Below are 18212 nucleotides of genomic sequence, written 5' to 3'. Positions count from 1 at the left end.
ATAGTTTATTTAAATCAAATACCAAGAACCCAACTTGTTTATGTATAGATAATTGCTTTCCATAGTGGTTAGCAATTGTTTGTCATTCATTGAAGAAGTACTTTGTGTTGCGAACGGAGAAGTTATTGAATCCTGAAGTGCCTGACTTGATTTGCGAACTCAATGAACTCGACCAAATCACCCAGTCACTGAAAAATTAATTTCAAAACTTTGCTTGGCAGACCTAAACACATCCATCGGCCACTGGCTGATACTGTTATATTTTGCCGTTATCTTAAGCTGAGCGGAAACAATGTCAATTGTGTACGCATGCACTTTCTACAGGGATATGGTGTCGTTGAACATTTTGAATGTCGGTTGTGCGAGTTTCTTGCAGAACAAAGGCTAAACAGGAACTTCATGCGTATTGTTATTAAAAATGGAAAAAGTGTCAACATTTTGTTTTATTAAGTCTATAATCTGACTCCTCCCACAGCTATATTCAATTAACAGTTTGAAAACTGGGAGCTATCTATGAAAAAGTGTGTATATTCAAAACATGCGCAAAAAGAAATGTCTGTCTTGTGAACTTGGTTACCAAAACAATTAATTCACGCCCCCTAAAAACCTTTCAATCGTTCTTCAATCTGGCTGAGTAGGTCGGATTATCCCAATAAATACTTTTTTAAGGATTGTATTATGTACTGGTAAACGACATCGCGATTTTCCTTTAAAAGCATGCTTTGCGAAATAATATTACACAAATTCCAAACGCACTTACTATATCTAAAAATCAACTTACGTAACGCCTAACCATCTGTTGAATGTATAATTTTTCATCATTGGTGTTTAATTGTCCGAAGTCCCAAACAAGAGGAAGGATGCTTTGTGGGAGTGGCTGAACTCTGTAAACCTATTTTGAAAACAACAAAATCAAAAACAATGACATATACTATTAGCATAAACGGCATAGCTACACATATCACATTATGTACGTATAGCACATTAATATTTCCAAATACATATTACACAATTCAAGTATTTATTACCAAGCGTCTCATAGGAACCTGACCAAATCTATCAGATGTTTCGTTAGCATCAACATGATATCCCAGACCAGCTTGTTCCAGCTTTTTAATCAGTTCATTAGTATGCCTGAAAGGATTTTCAATCCAATTGTTTCAATGTCAAGTAAAATCTTCAAATACTACATACATGTCAACCAGGTACATAACGTGTTCAACTACACGCTTGAATATTGGTATAAATGATAAGGACCTTGAACGAAAATTCGGAAGCATCAATAAATATCACAAAACATATTGTCTTTCGTTAGAAAGAAAGCGCTTGATAAGAAATCTTGCTGGAGCAAGAACCAAATAATGTAATTGCAACCTACTTTCTATATGGATTACAAGCTGCGATAATTTTCAATTCTTTACAGAATGTCAGGGGTTCACCGCAAATAGTTCCGTCACACAGTATCTCTTTTATCACCCCAATCGCTTCGGTTGTGTTGGCCTCATCAAAGAAAAGCACAGTGTATATACTGCTTCCATATTTGTCAGAATTTTCCTTCGCAATTTTTTCTGCAGCATGAACCTTCCTTGTGATATCATCTTTGTTTGTGCCTCCATGAACCTGAAGTCAAAACTTGTTTGTCAACATCCACTTTGATGAACATATAATTATTGACATTTCGATAATGTTGTTTTTAATGAATGCTTGTATGCGTTACCTTCATTAAGATCATATTCGTAATATCCACGTATGGAGGACACTGCAGTGCACACATGAACTTCACTAACCGCGTTTTACCACACCCAGTTTCGCCCATGATTATAACAGGAATGTCGCATCTAAAAAGGTTGTGTTTATAAGAGTATAAATTAAATAGCCGAAAAAACAAATCATTTCCATTTCTATATATATTTACTTCGTTGTCCATGGAATAAACCGGTGCATATAAACAGCAGTTGGTATTTCTGATGCAATTTAATAATATACCTAAATCTCATATATATTGCCAAAATCTTTTTGACATTGTCTGTGGTCAATTCATAGGTCTTGTCTGGATCATGTTGGACCTTAACCCCCATCACCTGGCATAATTTCTCAATCTTTCTTTTTCTGTAAGAAAGTAATAATCATGAACGTGATATATTATACATTGGACGTTTTCAAAGTGTTATCAATCGTACAAAATAATAACACAACTTATTATACTCGTACTTCTGTACAAAAGGCAATACAGTCATTACATTTCGCTGTTTTTAATTTGAACATTTGAATTGATCGAAGACTTTTTAGTAAGAAAGACCCTTACTAATTTCAAGAAACTACACTTCTATTGTCACTCGCTTGTATTTTGTTGTTTATACGAGCATTTCTATTCTCATTATGAAAAGCATACATATATAATCATTATAGCACGCGAACTAATAAGCTTTATCTATTTTATGTCGACGCTAAGTATTTATAATAATCCAAACCTGTCCAGGTTATCAAAATTCTCCTGTAGGGGCACCTTGTTTCGAACCAAGGCATCATACAGCGTTGTTGTCATTATAGCTCGATCTAACACAGCATTACTCTTTTTATCAATCATGTTGCCCGATCCTCTCTCAATTATAAATCCCAAGAACGTAAATGTTTCGTGATCGTAGTTAAAAAATAAATAGGGATGAGGACTGCAATGTAATATATATATGCATCGAGATTATGTGTAGACCTTGATAATTTCTTTTGTAAAAAATGTTACATTGCTATAAAAAGGCAAAAAAGGTTAAAAGGCAAACATTTAAAACAAATAATGTATAAATCAATGCAAAAAATATGCAACCTGCTCTCCCAGGTCCGTCTCAGAGAAAATTGATTTATGAGGTTATCGGCCGTTCCTGTTGTTTTTGGTGAAGCAGTTACTGACCCTTGAGATTCATCGCTCATGTTAAACGACTGGGTTGCAAAATCCTGGAAAACACGCGTTTGTATTAAGCATTAGCTGAAGTCAAATTACTTTATAATCAAACTAAATTTTGAAAAAAAATCTAATCTTAAAAGCTAACGATTAATTTTACCTTTGACATCTGCAAAAGAAACCTCAGAACAAAGTTTGCGAAACCAGGCAGGTCTCCTGCAACTAACGGACCGACAAACACATTCTGCTCATAATCCGAAAGCTGTTTGTTGAGAAATCGAACGAAGTGAGTTAATTCGGACCATGATGGGTCTTTCGCACCACAGCATCTATAAATAAAAACACATATTATATTAGGCATTCAAATAGTACAACATTGCTGAAACTCTAACGCTCATTATTAAAGTCAGACGACTAGTTGCGAAATGTCGTTATGTGGTAATAGTAAACCGCAATTATGCAGTAAAGAAGAACCATTTAGACATAAATTAATGTAATTACATAATTATAGTTACAGTTTTGCAATACTACCTAATCTTTATCCATAAAATTCGTAAATAATGTAGTCACTGCCATGGTCAAAAAATCATAAACTACATACTCCAAAAGAATGCTTAGAGCGTTTTGTTTATTTCCTTCTACTCTCGCCGGGTTAACGTCAGACATTGATTTCCCCAATTTTAAACGTTGTAAATACTGGAAGGTGCGTTGAAATTGCAGACTTTTAAATTGCTGGTCATCAAAGAGCTGGTCTGTTGGACTGTAATCTACATACAAATATACGGACGATTGAAATATGGATTCTTCGAATCACATGCGTGTGATCATAATAATGTATTATTAATACGAGGATTTGATTGCCAACATAATAAGCTTATAGTAGAATAATTGGTGCTATAAAAGCAAAGAAATTTAATCACAAAGTATTGTTTCTTTTTTTTTAATCGCATAAAAATGACTTTAATTTAAACATCGAAATTCAATGTGTGTTTTTTTCATGTTTTATCGAAATATTATTAAAAATGAATCATGCAGTAAATTGCAATAACTTAATAACTTTGTGCCTAATGTTAAAAGCGATCTGCATTTACAAACATTTGAATTTACCAATTATAATTACCGAATAATAGATATTTGGATCGCTGTTTGGTGTTTTAATAAAAACCTTACCTATGTTTCCAATATAGAGTTATCAATAAGTGCATAAATGTGTATTAAATTGTGGGTTTTGAATTAGTGTTCCAAATGGTTCAATTGTATTACACAGATCTGACATAACTCAATATACATACAAGCCTCTGTCAATCGATATTACTCAATGGATACTAAAATGCCATCAGATATAACGAGTGAAAAAGGCATTGATTCTAAACGAACGGACTCTCAACTATAATGTACGCTTAGAACGATCGTATTGTACTTATTCGATTTATTCCAGAGACAGTATACACTATTGAGTGTTTTGAAACACAATTTACGATTAATTATTATTCAAATATTACTATTTGATTATTTAGTATGCGTTTTTATTTCCTTTTAATTTCATAAAACATAATAAAAGAACTTTTTGTGGATTTTGGCTCTTTATGCTTGTATGCAGTTACCAATTGGCCTTTCGTTTGCATATATGCTTTTGCACTCCTTCGGCGATCTACACGTTACTTCAGGAAGTATTCCAAATATTGGATGTGCATAATGTATCTGAAAAGTGTTTAATAAGTTACATACAACATATGAAAATGACAGAATTATAACACAATTATTTGTTAAGCTTTTTATTGCTATGTGTTTATTGACCGTTTAAAACGTCCCTTTCACAAGCTTTAGAAGTTAGATAGGGCTCATCACATACTTTATCTCTGTTGTTTGTAGACTGGCTTTCAAATATTGGCATAGTTTCTATCAGATACAGATCGTCTGTGTTTCTTCTCCATACGAGTCCACTCCGGTCCACCAAACATCCAAGAATAATAAGGTTGAATAAAAGGAAATCAATGCCCTCTTGCACCTGTAAAGCAGTGTATTTTATGCAATCATCATATGCGTTAAACCACGCAGACGAGGGATACTTCGGAAATTCCCGCATTGTATAATTTATCAAGCATTTATGACATTTTGAGTTTCATTCAAATTACAACATGCCGATTGACATCTCTAATTGTATACCCATGTTAAAGCCTTCAACCGGCGCATATGCTTAAGGGGCAATAAGTTATAGGTGTTAACAAAATATTATCAAATTTAAGGTGATTTCGCCGAATATCTCAATTTGACGAGACCCGATAACATTCAAATTTAGTTAGTCACCAAATGGTGTCTTTTTTAATAAATACATCAAAGGAAAAATATAATGATGATATCAGATGGGTAAATAATTATCTTAGAGGTATTTTAATGCATATGTAAACTTATTTCATCGATATTAATGAAGAGCTGAAACGCCGTATTACAAACAAAGAATAACATCGAGCGTTGTCTAAGGTTCGTCATATGTTCTTGTATTATAAAGTCTAATTTTATATTAATTAATTTAATTTATTTTTTCTAATGGCGTTTTTCACCGTTCTTTAAAGTCCCTTTTTTAGATAAACCCCATGGATTCCGATTAAATTCTGACCGAAGTATATATCCGCGTAGGACATTAACCATTTGAGAGAAGAATTTGATAAATGTTAATAAACATAACTTATCGATGTACAAGGTCAAATTAAAATCATGCGGCATGATTTATGGCCACGCGTGAGTCTGTAGCAAGCCTTTTATTAAAACATCTTAAATTTATTATTTGGAAAATTTCTCACTTTTGTAAAAAAAGTTGTACTGATTATCGATATATTTATATTTAAAATGTAGTATGAAATATTTATAAATACAGAATATATATTAATATAAATTTTAATATTAAATCGTTTGATATGAAATAAGGGGTGTAAAACATTCGTATTAATGGAGAAAAAAATGCAAGAACACTAAAAATACCTCGTGTGCAATGTTCACATGAAACAGTCGCGCCGTGTTCATCCCTGGTTCCGGTGTGCGTGCAATTAATGCTTGAATTACTTCGCCAAGGTCGATGTATTTTTCATGTAATGGTATGGATATTAATTGCGCTTGAATCGTTTTGTTGACAGAAAACAAAGACTGCAAGTGTTCTGCTCGTCTTGTTACAAACAGGGACTTTCCAACGCCAGCTCGATTTGATTTTACAATTCGCACCGAAGATCTTGTAATAAACACAATGAAAGCGAACGTTAAACGACATCAATTGTAACCTGCAAATGTCTCTTTGATATTGGTGTAATGAATTGTCAAACATATGCTTGCGGATATTTGTGAAACTTAAAAATTCAGTTATACCTTTCAAAGTCTACAGATGACGCGGCTGGATTCTTTTGCACGACCAACTTGTCTTTTATATATGCCTTCACTGCATTTTGATCAATCGTATGCACTTGTCGAATGTACTTGTCAAGAGAAGACACAATCGGGCAGCGATATTCGTTCTCTGAACTGCAGACGATGACCAGACGATATTTCAGGTTATCTTAAAATGGAAAATTATTATCCTCGAGTATTGAGCACAAATGTATGGACTATTTAAACGTGCCATGTCATTTAAATGAAGAACACAATTGAACTACTCCAGTTAACAAGCGAATTATCAAGTAGTATTTTATAACTTATTGTACAATTCCTAAAACTATCCGTGAAGCATGCTAAAAGATCTGTATATTTAAGTGACTGATAACCTACGCTGTATGTGTCACTAATATCGTAGCTAAACAATGCCCACAATTATAAATTTAATCAAATTAATTAATTAATTCAAAAAGTTCACAACAATTGTTTCTGACAGAAACTTATTGACAGCTTTTGAAACGGTTTGACGTTTTACCGTTCGATTTCTTACGTCGAGTGATTAAGCATAGAAAGTAATCAAGGATAATTGCAAAAAAAACGAATACGTTAAAACATCTATAAAAATGGTTCGAAGCCGAGATCTCTTGACCAAACGGCTAAGGCTGAAATCGGTATGTACTAATAAGGCTGTATATTTTTATTAATAAAAGCAGCCCAGACGTCGTCAGATATTTAAAGTAAACAAAACATAGAAACATTTCAAAATATTAAAAACGCTTAAATACATTCCAATATCGATTAAAAATTACGAAAGAAAAATTGAAGCAATATATTTTACAGTTTTACACCCGTAGTATTCCGTCGTCTCTGTTTTTATCTTGTTAGGAATTTTGTGAACAATAAAATAATTTCTTTCCCCGTGATTTTAAAATGTTTATCCAGCAAGCAAAAAAAACGTATATAAATGTTTGTAAAAAAGCTTGCACATTTAAGAATATAGGTTAAAATCAGAAATAAAAGTTTGATACCTTAAGTAAGCTTTTTCTAAATAATTAAGCAAACTTTAATCATACCTATCGTTTGAGAGGTTTCTAACACCACGTCGTGCAAAGACCTATCAGCAGCTTCGCCTACTACGCCGCTTAATAAATCTGCATTCATAAGGCAATATATTTTGTTTCCGTCACTACCCATTGCCCGACGCCAAAATATATCCACCTGCAAATATTTAGTATTGGAGCGTTCATGCTATCTTCATTTTGCTTATTTAATTAGCGTACCGTAATAAATCATGACTCATTTTATTCAGATCTAAATACTATATTACAAGAAAAATAAACAGTAAACATTTGACATTCAGCACTATAGTTTATGACAATAATGACATACAAATCAAATAGTACGAATTAAAAGGACATACTTACGCCTCCAACGGAATTATATTTTCAAAAAGAAATTTACCTTGTTATTTATGGTTCTTAAATTGTTGCCTAGCATTACGTTCGGGTGATTATACACGCTCAGAAAAATATATGGACGCGGACTAAGAGTACTGAGCAATAGGTTAATTGATATAAATTACATGAACATGGGGTGCCTATTCGAATACGCAATATTAATACGACGGTAATATAACAGCATTGTAATTGAATTGCGCGATGTTTCTGGTCGTGAGCTCAACTCCCACTTTATTTGTGTATCGAACAAATATTTCTTAAATTGTATATTTTTTCTTTGCAATGTCACTAATACATCATGTTTCAAGATAAACATATGCGTGAAAAGAGCACATTTTTATAGTACAAATGCCATGATAAAAATACCGATACATTCCAACGTGCTTATATGAAGTATATTAAAGTTTAACTTGTGACAGTCATTTATTCTAAAGACAACATCAGCACATTTATGTTAACTTATGAGGTACTTAATTCTGTTTACCTCATCGCTTGTAGTATTTGCGTCACACAGAAGTACTTCATCGGAAGAAGGCAGAGACTGCACTTTGTCGTACATGTAAATAGAGAGTGTCACGTTCAGAACTTCCCCTTCAAAAATAAATATTATGCAAGATACATAAGCAAATTTACCGCTGCTATGATTATATTTTATTAAATAAATATTTCCATAACAACAAATTAAGTGTACGATCAAACATAAGTCGTTTAATATAATACATATTTCTGCTCGCAACATACGTAACAATGGCAACCGATAGTTGGCATAATTCGTAGTCGTTGTGAAAGAGTATTTAGATCTGAGATCGCTGTATAGGTTGGCATAGGTTAAATTGTATGTTAAAATTACATTTAACGAATGGTAAAGCTATCTGAAATAACTAATAACAATCTAAACATATGTCGAGAGTTCACATTAGGCATTCGCGGGAAATTCAGAAGCAATAGTTAAATCTTTGTGAATCATGAAAAACCGCAATACGCATGCGCACAATATATATCGGGATTTAAGCCTAATAAGCAGGCGATTTTCTGTATATAGTGTACAAAATGTCGATATGGTCAATCAAGTTTTGAATCATCAAAGGTATACACGGATTAATAGTCCAGGCGATTTGTGCAGATTTTCACCAGAATTGTTCAAGATGTGATAAAAGCATGACAATTTGCAGAATACTACCTAAGAGCATACTGAACAATATCAGATATGGACCCACTCTCAAAACTTTGCGTATAGGGGTATGGCGGCCATTTTAAAATGGCGGCCGTCAAATTGCCAAATAACACATTTAAAAATTCATCAAAATTTTATTAGTTTATCAACTGACCTGAAATCTTGTATTTACCATGCCAGTTACCTTATCAATGTTATCAAAAACCAAATTAAAAATAAATATGATCAAATTTAAAGGCGGCCATCTTGAAATATGAAATTCTAGCCACATTTGTCAAAATCAATAAAAAATATTATATTATACTGTCTTGAAAATTTTGTACGATCAATTTGAAATATACACTACAAACATATTAACAATAGCAAGATATTGGTATAATCTGAATAGTTTTTTAAACAAATTTATGTTAGTTAAGAGTTCACTATCCGTAAACAACACAGATCACATGTACATGATCAAATAAACATTTATTGTCCAAGTAAAAGTAAATGTATTAATTCCCTATCTCATTGCCCTCCACATTTACATAGAGCAGTGCAGCTCAAAGCTGCTTTAACACACTTGCAACGTCCTCGGCAGCCATTTTCACTCTTGCATCCACATCTGACGAGTTTAGCACAATACTCGGAAGCTTGCTGAAAGGTTGTCAAGAAAGGTTCCCACATTCCATCTTTGTTGCACTTCAAACCCCAGGAGCTAGATGGTTCGGGTTCTTGTTGTTTGTTAAGTGACTGTCCCCAGCAAAATCCTGCCTGGTAAGCCGCTCTCTGTGTTTTGGTGTAACGAGGCAGAGCTTGATGGGGTATTATTAATTGCACGCTCTTTTCGAGTAAAAAGATCTTTTCTTGCCTCATCTACGGTTATGCACTCACTGCTCCTGTCATACAACAATACAATAAAACGTTCTATGTTTGAAGTACATTCATTGATGCTATCGATATCGGGCTTATCACTCAATGTTTCGAAATCTGTTGTTACTTCATCAAAGACGGACCATGTTTCCCATGCAGTATTCTTTGCACGATTAGGAAAGGATGACACTTGGTCACAGCCGCTAAAGGGATGGAAGAAAAGAAGTACACCGGACTTGGAAGGTCTCAAATTTCATGGTTTGGTATGTATCTTAGAATTTTACCGACTCCAAATGCTATCTACAAGGTAGGTATGTTCAGTTTATGTACAATCAATATTGCAATGACAACAACATCAGTATGTACGATTCTGATCATTATTTTACGCATACCAGTTTGTACTGCATCCTTAATTTGAAACATAATGCGCGTGTCTGCCTCTTCATGGTGGCATGGTGATATTTGACTTGTATCCTCGCTTGGGCAATTGCATTCAACTTCCATTCTGAGTATCGAAACCACCATCTTGTCATCGGTTGCGTAAAATGTCGATCACTGTTCTGCTAGATAGGTAAAATAACTCCGTCTTGTCATAAATGCGAAGAAAGTTTTCCCAATTTCCTGGAATAGCTTAATCTGCCTGAACACGTCTTCTTATTCCTTTTCCACGCTTGCAACGAGTTGAAGCTTTCAAACTGTCTTGGTGATATCCACCCCATACAACATCAACTCTGCTACGTCTTTAATTGGTCATCAATATAAGGATCAGAAAGTAGTTAAGTTCGATTGCCCAATCTGTCCAGTATATATTTCTGTTATTGATTCTTCCCAATCTGTTCAATATTTCGTATTGTATTTGCAACCTTCGGATCAGCAATGTCACGCGTGCCTTGGACTAAAAAGAATGGATTACCCATTTTCTCAAGAGTATTTGTCATCGCTTGGACTTGTTTCACAAATGAATTTTGTTTACTTTCTAGTTGCTCATGGTGTTTTATGTCCGGCTCTTTAGTTTGTTCTTGCTTGATACGTTCTTGTGAAATCTCAAACTCATTGACCACACGAGCAATTTCTGGACCACATACCATCCATCGTAGAAGTTGAGATGCATTCTCTGTAAGCCCGATAACTCAACCTTCTCCATTCAGTAATTTGTTGTTTTGCTCATGAGCATGTTCGATAGCTATTGCAGAAAATGCGTAGTGAGTTTTTGTACAGTAAAATGACCCTTCTTTTTTACTGGCGCTATACTTGGTGCTACGCCGTCCAATGCTATCATAGCTCTCACATGAATAGGGAGCCAACGAGCGTTATTTGGATGGTCCAGAACGAAGAACCAGGGTCTGGATGGATCATCAATGGTCCTTTCCAAAAGTGGTACAGCAGCTTGTTCCTTCGGGAGAATGACAGGTGATACTATTGAGTATCTTTCTGTTAATGGTTTTATATTGTCTCTTTTCAGGTTTTCATTGATTAAGATCCCTTTTCTGTCAGTACCTAGGTAATCAACTTCTGGGTGTTGAAATAGAGAAATCGCTGTTCCATGCAATGATCATTTAGCTGTATTGGAGCTTGGATTGTGGTCAATATTATCAACAGCTCCGGTTGTTAAAATATTACCACAAAGTTTCGCTGGACACACACCATCATCATTTTGAAATCTGTCACAAATAAAATGTCCCATAGCTGTCGATATATTCATCACTCTGTCATATGATATGCAGAGTCCTAAACTGAAAGGTTTATGAACAAGATCCTTTTTTCTTGTTTCTGCGTGGATAACCATTCCTAAGTATATTGGCAACGGAGGCTCTATATCTGAAGAATGGTATATTTCATCTGCATCTTTTCGACGACGTATTGCACAGTTGAACTGTAATAGCTCAGAAATGGTTAGTATTGATTGCGATTCGACAACATTACTAGAATGAGTCCCAATGCTGGGTCCTCCTAGGATCATTCTAACTAATGAACGTAAAGTTGTGCAACTGATTCTTGTTGGCAGAGTTCATTGAATGTTCTTGTAAATAGATACTTAGGATTCAGCATATCTCTTTTCACTATCTTTGCTTCTTTTGCGAAGATTATTCCTTCAGAATTGTAATTACAAGATGTTGCCTGCTTGAAAACCTCGCAAATATTTTCTTTAAAGACTAAACATCATCTTTTCCTTGCTTATGGGCTTGTAAATCTGGCAGCCAATATCCTATTTTTCAAACGTTTTGCATTGACATGACCTTCAACAAATACGCCTAATTGTTCAAGACGCTCGGTATATAGTTTGTGCAAGTCTATCAGCTTGAATACCGGGACGGCATCAGTTTCAGATCGTGATGCATCAATATATTCTACCAAAACGGCAAGAACGAGTCCCTGATCGAACGAGTCCTGACGTTCCTCCTCGGTTTTTGGAACATGTTTTCGTTTCCTGTTATGAAGATTTCACAAGCAGGTGGTATGATATTTCGCCTTCTATGATATTAGATCACCAGCACTTTGTTTAGCTAAAAGAACTGTATCTTGTAGTTCTAGTGCACATTCCCGTACTATCATGAATGTTGATGCCTTTTAAAGGTCTCCAGACTCATCAACAAAAAAAAGCACCCGGGCATCATTCTTTTTGTTGAATAACCACAACTGCGTCTGGTTAGTTTACTTACATGTCAAGATTGTAAATCTCCAACAACATCAGATGTTTGTTTCTTTTTCTCTTGACGTGATATCTTAAGATCAGAACATTTGTTTTTGCACGTTTTATGTCACTTTGCCTTGGGGTATTTAAGTGTTGATGCAATGCCATTTCCTTCATCCAGTTGCTGTAGGTTAATTTTTACAGGGAACCAGTTTATTGCTTTACATCTTTGTATAATAGTTTCAAATGAATAGTAACCAGCTCCAATATCTACATCAGTTCTTTTCGTATAAGCATGACATTGTAATTTCTCATGTGTTCTCTCTTGACAAATCAAACATTCTTTCCAATCGAATGGATCAGTGGGTTTTACGGTAGGTATATCATAAACATCTACACGTTTTATTCTGTTTGCCATAATGTCTTTACAAGTCACATGTTTTTCAAATGCAAGAACCTACTTGGGTGAAGCTGCAATTATTTATTTTTTTTAAATGCATAAAAACCTTTTATTTTCGTATTTTCCTGTGTATAAGACGCAGCTTTTTTCTACAATGTGTACCCGCGTCTTATGTAACGATGCGACTTTTCTGTGTACAAAATCCGATTTTTTTAAAAATATTTTCAACACCCACCTTTTGCAATAAAATCATAAAAAATATATGCAATTCTATCCAAATACAAATATTTACAATCTTACAATAACGTTACAATAATCTCCAAAATTGGCCATATGCATCCGGTCAAACTGATCTGTGTATTTTGTAGACATCGTTTAGATGTCATTGACAATTGGGAGTTTTGTAATACTCTATTGACGTGCCTTACGTCATTGAGATAGACCATTATCTGTTTAAAGTCTCCCAGTTATTTACACAAGCATGTGCTGGAATGACAGACGTTGCGAAGGCAGTTGCTAAGGGCGTCGCGTGAATTACTGCAGAACGTTTTAGTCTGGCAACCAGAAAATATGTGTGCATGTGTTGAGTGGAAAAATGATTGACATAGATAATGTGTTAGGATATACATTAAAAGTAATATGTAAGCGTTTGAAATTTTAATGACAAAAGATAACTACTATTAATAAAAAATAATAAAAAAATGCATTTTCTGTTTTTGCAATTTCGGAAAATATAATTTTCAAAATGGCCGCTATTTAGGCCGTCTTATTTTTGCAAATTGAAGAAGTTTATTGATTTGGGATATTATTAGAGATATATATAACAAATTTTATTTAAATAGATGAAAAAATATATTTGTTATGCTTTTTTGAAGATTTTTTATGAACAAATTATGGCCGCCATTTTAAAATGGCTGCAAAAATCCACTGTTTTGATTTTTTCGGATGGGTCCATATCCGAAATTAATTGTTATAACCTTTACTCCATTTCTGCAAATTTTCATGCTTTTATCATTTTCTGAACAAGTTTCACACAAATCGACTGGACTATAAGGGTATGAATGAAAAATGTCCCTTTATTTGTGTATCATAACATTTAAATTAGTACACAACAACTATTTTTAATTATTGAATATGTACCATATAATGTGCAATACGAGCAGTGTAAATTAATTCATTCTTGTACATCTTATATTAAAATCAAAGGTATCCTACAAAATGGTTAAATAAGAAAATATCAATTTTAAGAAGCATGTTCCATGATTCCATTGAACAGACCTTGAGAGCAGACTATAAGATTTGGTTCACCCATTTTGAAGATATCAGCAACTTTCCTTTGCATTATTTCATCGTGTCCCTTTGCTGAAAAAAATCCACAACATAATTCATCAATATCTATTTTTTAAATGTGTTCATATCACATGCACAAGCATGTAGTCCACTTCCTTGATATTATATCTAAGATCAATCAGAGTGATAAATGATAAAATCGAAATAATAGTAGTAGTAGTAGAAGAAGTAGTAGTAGTAGTAGTAGTAGTAGTAGTAGTAGTAGTAGTTGTTGTTGTTGTTGTTGTAGAAGTAGTAGTAGTAGTAGTAGTAGTACTAGTAGTAGTAGTAGTAGTGTTAGTAGTAGTAGTAGTAGTAGTAGTAGTAGTAGTAGTAGTAGTAGTAGTAGTAGTAGTAGTAGTAGTAGTAGTAGTAGTAGTAGTAGGAGTAGTAGTAGTAGTAGTAGTAGTAGTAGCAGCAGTAGTAGTAGAAGTTGTAGTAGTAGTTGTAGAAGAAGTAGTAGTAGTAGTAGTAGTATCCGTAGTAGTAGTAGTAGTAGTAGTAGTAGTAGTAGTAGTAGTAGTAGTAGTAGTAGTAGTAGTAGTAGTAGTAGTAGTAGTAGTAGTAGTAGTAGTAGTAGTAGTAGTAGTAGTAGTAGTAGTAGTAGTAGTAGTAGTACTAGAAGTAGAAGTAGTAGTAGTAGTAGTAGTAGTAGTAGTAGTAGTAGTAGTAGTAGTAGTAGTAGTAGTAGTAGTAGTAGTAGTAGAAGTAGCAGTAGTAGAAGTAGTAGTAGTAGTAGCAGTAGTAGTAGTAGTAGTAGTAGTAGTAGTAGTAGTAGAAGTAGTAGTAGTAGTAGTAGTAGTAGTAGTAGTAGTAGTAGTAGTAGTAGTAGTAGTAGAAGTAGAAGTAGTTGTAGTAATAGTCGTAATAGCAGTAGTAGTATCCGTAGTAGTAGAATTAGTAGTAGTAGAAGTAGTAGAAGTGGTAGTAGTATTAGTAATAGTAGTAGAAGTAGGAGGAGTTATAATACTTCTAGTAGTAGTTGATGTTGTTGTTGTATTAGTATCAGTAGTACTAATAGTAGTAGTAGCAGTAGTAGTAGTAGTAGTAATAGAAGAAGTAGAAGTAGTAGTAGTAGTTGTTGTTGTTGTTGTAGTAGTAGTAGTAATAGTAGTAGTAGTAGTAGTAGAAGTAGTTATAGTAATAGTCGTATGAGTCATAATAGTAGTCGTTGTATCAGTAGTAGTAGTAGTAATATCAGTAGTAGTAGAAGTAGTAGTAGTAATAGAAGTAGTAGTAGTAGTAGTAGAAGTAGTAGATGTGGTAGTAGTATTAGTAATAGTAGTAGAAGTAGGAGGAGTTATAATACTTCTAGTAGTAGTTGTTGATGTATTAGTACCAGTAGTACTAGTAGTAGTAGTAGCAGTAGTAGCAGTAATAGTAGTAGTTGTAGATTTAGTAGCAGTAGTAATAGAAGTAGTAGTAGTAGTAGTAGTTGTTGTTGTTGTTGTTGTAGTAGTAATAATTTTAGTAGTAGTAGTAGTAGAAGTAGTTGTAGTAATAGTCTTATGAGTCGTAATAGTAGTCGTTGTATCAGTAGTAGTAGTAATAGTAGTAGTAGAAGTAGTAGTAGTAGTAGTAGAAGTAGTAGTAGTAGTAGTAGTAGCTGTAGTAGTAGTAGTAGTAGTAGTAGTAGTAGTAGTAATAGTAGTAGTAGTAGTAGTAGTAGTAGTAGTAGTAGTAGTAGTAGTAGTAGTAGTAGTAGTAGTAGTAGTAGTAGTAGTAGCAGAAGTTTATTTTTATTATTATAATTATTATTTAACATATTTATAATAATTCAAACCTTACCGGCAAGATGACGCAGGACTATGCCCAAATGTCCTAAACTTAGAAAATCACTGATACTGGATTTCACCGAATCAAGGAAGTTTTTCCAAATACTGCGTATGTCTGTTATAAGAGGTACTTCGCCCTGACCACTTATGAAAGATAAATCGAAAACAGATTATGCAACCGGTCGATAAAAATATTTGCGGACTTTCGGGTAATTTCGGACAAATGTGTTTGAAAATCGCCTTTATAAGTCGCTTTCTATGAAACGGTACTTTATTTTAAATAGACTAGTTCACATAAAGTGCAATTGGTGAAAGGTGCTCGTAAATTCGTAAATTGGTAGAGTTACACCACGGAACTGTTTAGCTTCATTATAAAACAGGAACATAATTTTAGAAAATACAAAATTAAAAATGTTGACCGACCTGGCTCGAAATAGTGTTCTCATGACTACAAGAATATAGCGTCAACTACTCGGCAATCAAAACAATTTATGTTACAAGTCTTTTGATGATAGGTTTGCGTTGTCCACGTGTTGTAACAAAAATAATGAAAACAAAAGTACCATTCCAAATGTATTCGTATCGCATTTGAACGCTTTATAAATTAATCAATTTATAAAGATAAGATTTCATAAACGAAGATGTACACCCAATATGAGTCTTCGTCATTAGTGGCTTTTTTCTCTCTTATTTGAAGAGTTCTTTAATTTTGTGACTATGTTACAAATTGTTGAAATATTGCCGTTTGGAAAATCAGTGACGTTCTTTTTAAAGAGTATTCTTTGCGTCAACTGTATCTATGATAATTCCAGAGTTCGCCTGAATTATTTCAAAACAAATAGTGTCCGTAGTTGAAGTATTTTTCAATGAAGTAAGATATGTGATATCAACAATAAAATTAGCGGATAACAATTATCTCCAATTTTAGTCATGCCCATATGGGGATATAGTACAGAGCTAGGCGCTACAATTTAACTTACTGCGTTCTTGTAATTTCGTCCGAAATTACCAATAAATGGTTTGATTTGCCTTAGTATATGAACGATTAAATAAATGAAACGCCTTGTTTTCCATATAATATATGTGTTTTTTTTATCTTATTCTGGCTGATCTACATACACAACAAACATTATCTTACTTGGTGTCACGTTGACTTCTCAAATTTGTTTCAATGAATGATTTCAATGTCGAATTTGCATCTGTTTCAACCAGTAAGTTAGATGCGCCCATGTTTTCTGACATTCCATCGTTGTCCATACACCATAATATTGCTATAAACAAAATTTAAGTACACATGCTTTAAGTATAATTCGTATGTGTTAATGCAATAGTGAACAGGAATCAAGATAACAGTATTGCTGATAAGATTGAATGTTTAGCATATACAATAACAAAGTCACCTGGTGCAATGTGTCCTGCAATAATATCTTCCTCGTCAACATTATCCAGCGACAGCTGAGCCAAATATGGTTCAAATCCTGCTAAAACTACTTTTTGTACAAATTCTTCTTTTTTGGCACGCATATCAATCACCTGAGCATTCTGCATGGTTTCGTCCGTGTAACCAAGTTGGTGACCAGTATCTTTTAATATCGATGGCTGTCTTTCAATGTCTGTTCTTGCAGAAATCATGGCAAATCTCAAATCCTCTGAAATGTTAAAAATGCAAACAAAGTCGTAATATACAGTTTTTTTTATATTTTAGTTCAGATTGCTAACCAATATGGTTTTATTTTCACGAACGATATTGTCATAGCATTTAATATGAATTCCAATAAATAACAGATTTCAGATTGTTAAAATTCAAGTGTGCTATGCCTTCGAAACGCAGGTAAATGAAACGATCATATTAGATGAAGTAACAATGTTCTTAATGTCATACCTGGTGTGCATCCTTTCTTGACAGCAGATAAGAGTGGATAAACAAGGTGTGATGGAGAAGTTTGTACAAGCTCCCGTTGAAGAAAAACTAATTGATTAGTTGTAAAATGGTTTAAATTGTAATGCTTAGTTCGCATGGACCGTATGTATAATAACCAATCTTTTAAGCAGTTTTCCAAAAACTGTGCAATTTCTGGTATAATTTCTTCTACACGTGAATCTGATGAATGCGCCTAGAAAGTTAGGTAAACGTAAGAAATTAATATACACACAAATTTCAAACATAAACAGTTGTATAAATTAAGCTTAACAATTTGCTTCATTGCCACAGTTAAACTTCTTTTCCATTCTAAATAAGGTTGTGATTGTATTATGCAAACTACGCTTTTGCCTGTTGGCCCCCGAAACATGCACGATTTAAGTACAAGCGACGAAGTCAAATTTTTGTTTTCGCAT

At 33.7% G+C, this 18212-nt stretch overlaps 1 protein-coding gene across 1 annotated transcript in view; it reads right to left on the bottom strand.

The window, feature by feature from the left end:
* Positions 1-18212, bottom strand: part of LOC127850424 (E3 ubiquitin-protein ligase rnf213-alpha-like) — an 85176-nt gene that overhangs the window by 60012 nt on the left and 6952 nt on the right. The window contains exons 9-28 of the mRNA XM_052383447.1: positions 17758-17989; positions 17276-17524; positions 17014-17146; positions 15889-16019; positions 14050-14133; positions 8198-8304; positions 7330-7474; positions 6254-6440; positions 5876-6119; positions 4749-4904; positions 4501-4597; positions 3498-3663; positions 3057-3225; positions 2822-2949; positions 2472-2669; positions 1987-2109; positions 1718-1838; positions 1379-1620; positions 1029-1134; positions 782-892 (exon numbers count right to left, since the gene is read on the bottom strand). Of these exons, the coding sequence (XP_052239407.1) occupies positions 782-892; positions 1029-1134; positions 1379-1620; positions 1718-1838; positions 1987-2109; positions 2472-2669; positions 2822-2949; positions 3057-3225; positions 3498-3663; positions 4501-4597; positions 4749-4904; positions 5876-6119; positions 6254-6440; positions 7330-7474; positions 8198-8304; positions 14050-14133; positions 15889-16019; positions 17014-17146; positions 17276-17524; positions 17758-17989 (3129 nt within the window). The remainder of the gene's footprint in view (positions 1-781; positions 893-1028; positions 1135-1378; positions 1621-1717; positions 1839-1986; positions 2110-2471; positions 2670-2821; positions 2950-3056; positions 3226-3497; positions 3664-4500; positions 4598-4748; positions 4905-5875; positions 6120-6253; positions 6441-7329; positions 7475-8197; positions 8305-14049; positions 14134-15888; positions 16020-17013; positions 17147-17275; positions 17525-17757; positions 17990-18212) is intronic.

Source organism: Dreissena polymorpha, chromosome 11 (assembly GCF_020536995.1).
Source record: "Dreissena polymorpha isolate Duluth1 chromosome 11, UMN_Dpol_1.0, whole genome shotgun sequence".
Classification (NCBI taxonomy): domain Eukaryota; kingdom Metazoa; phylum Mollusca; class Bivalvia; order Myida; family Dreissenidae; genus Dreissena; species Dreissena polymorpha.
This window is presented reverse-complemented; position numbering and strand designations above follow the sequence as displayed.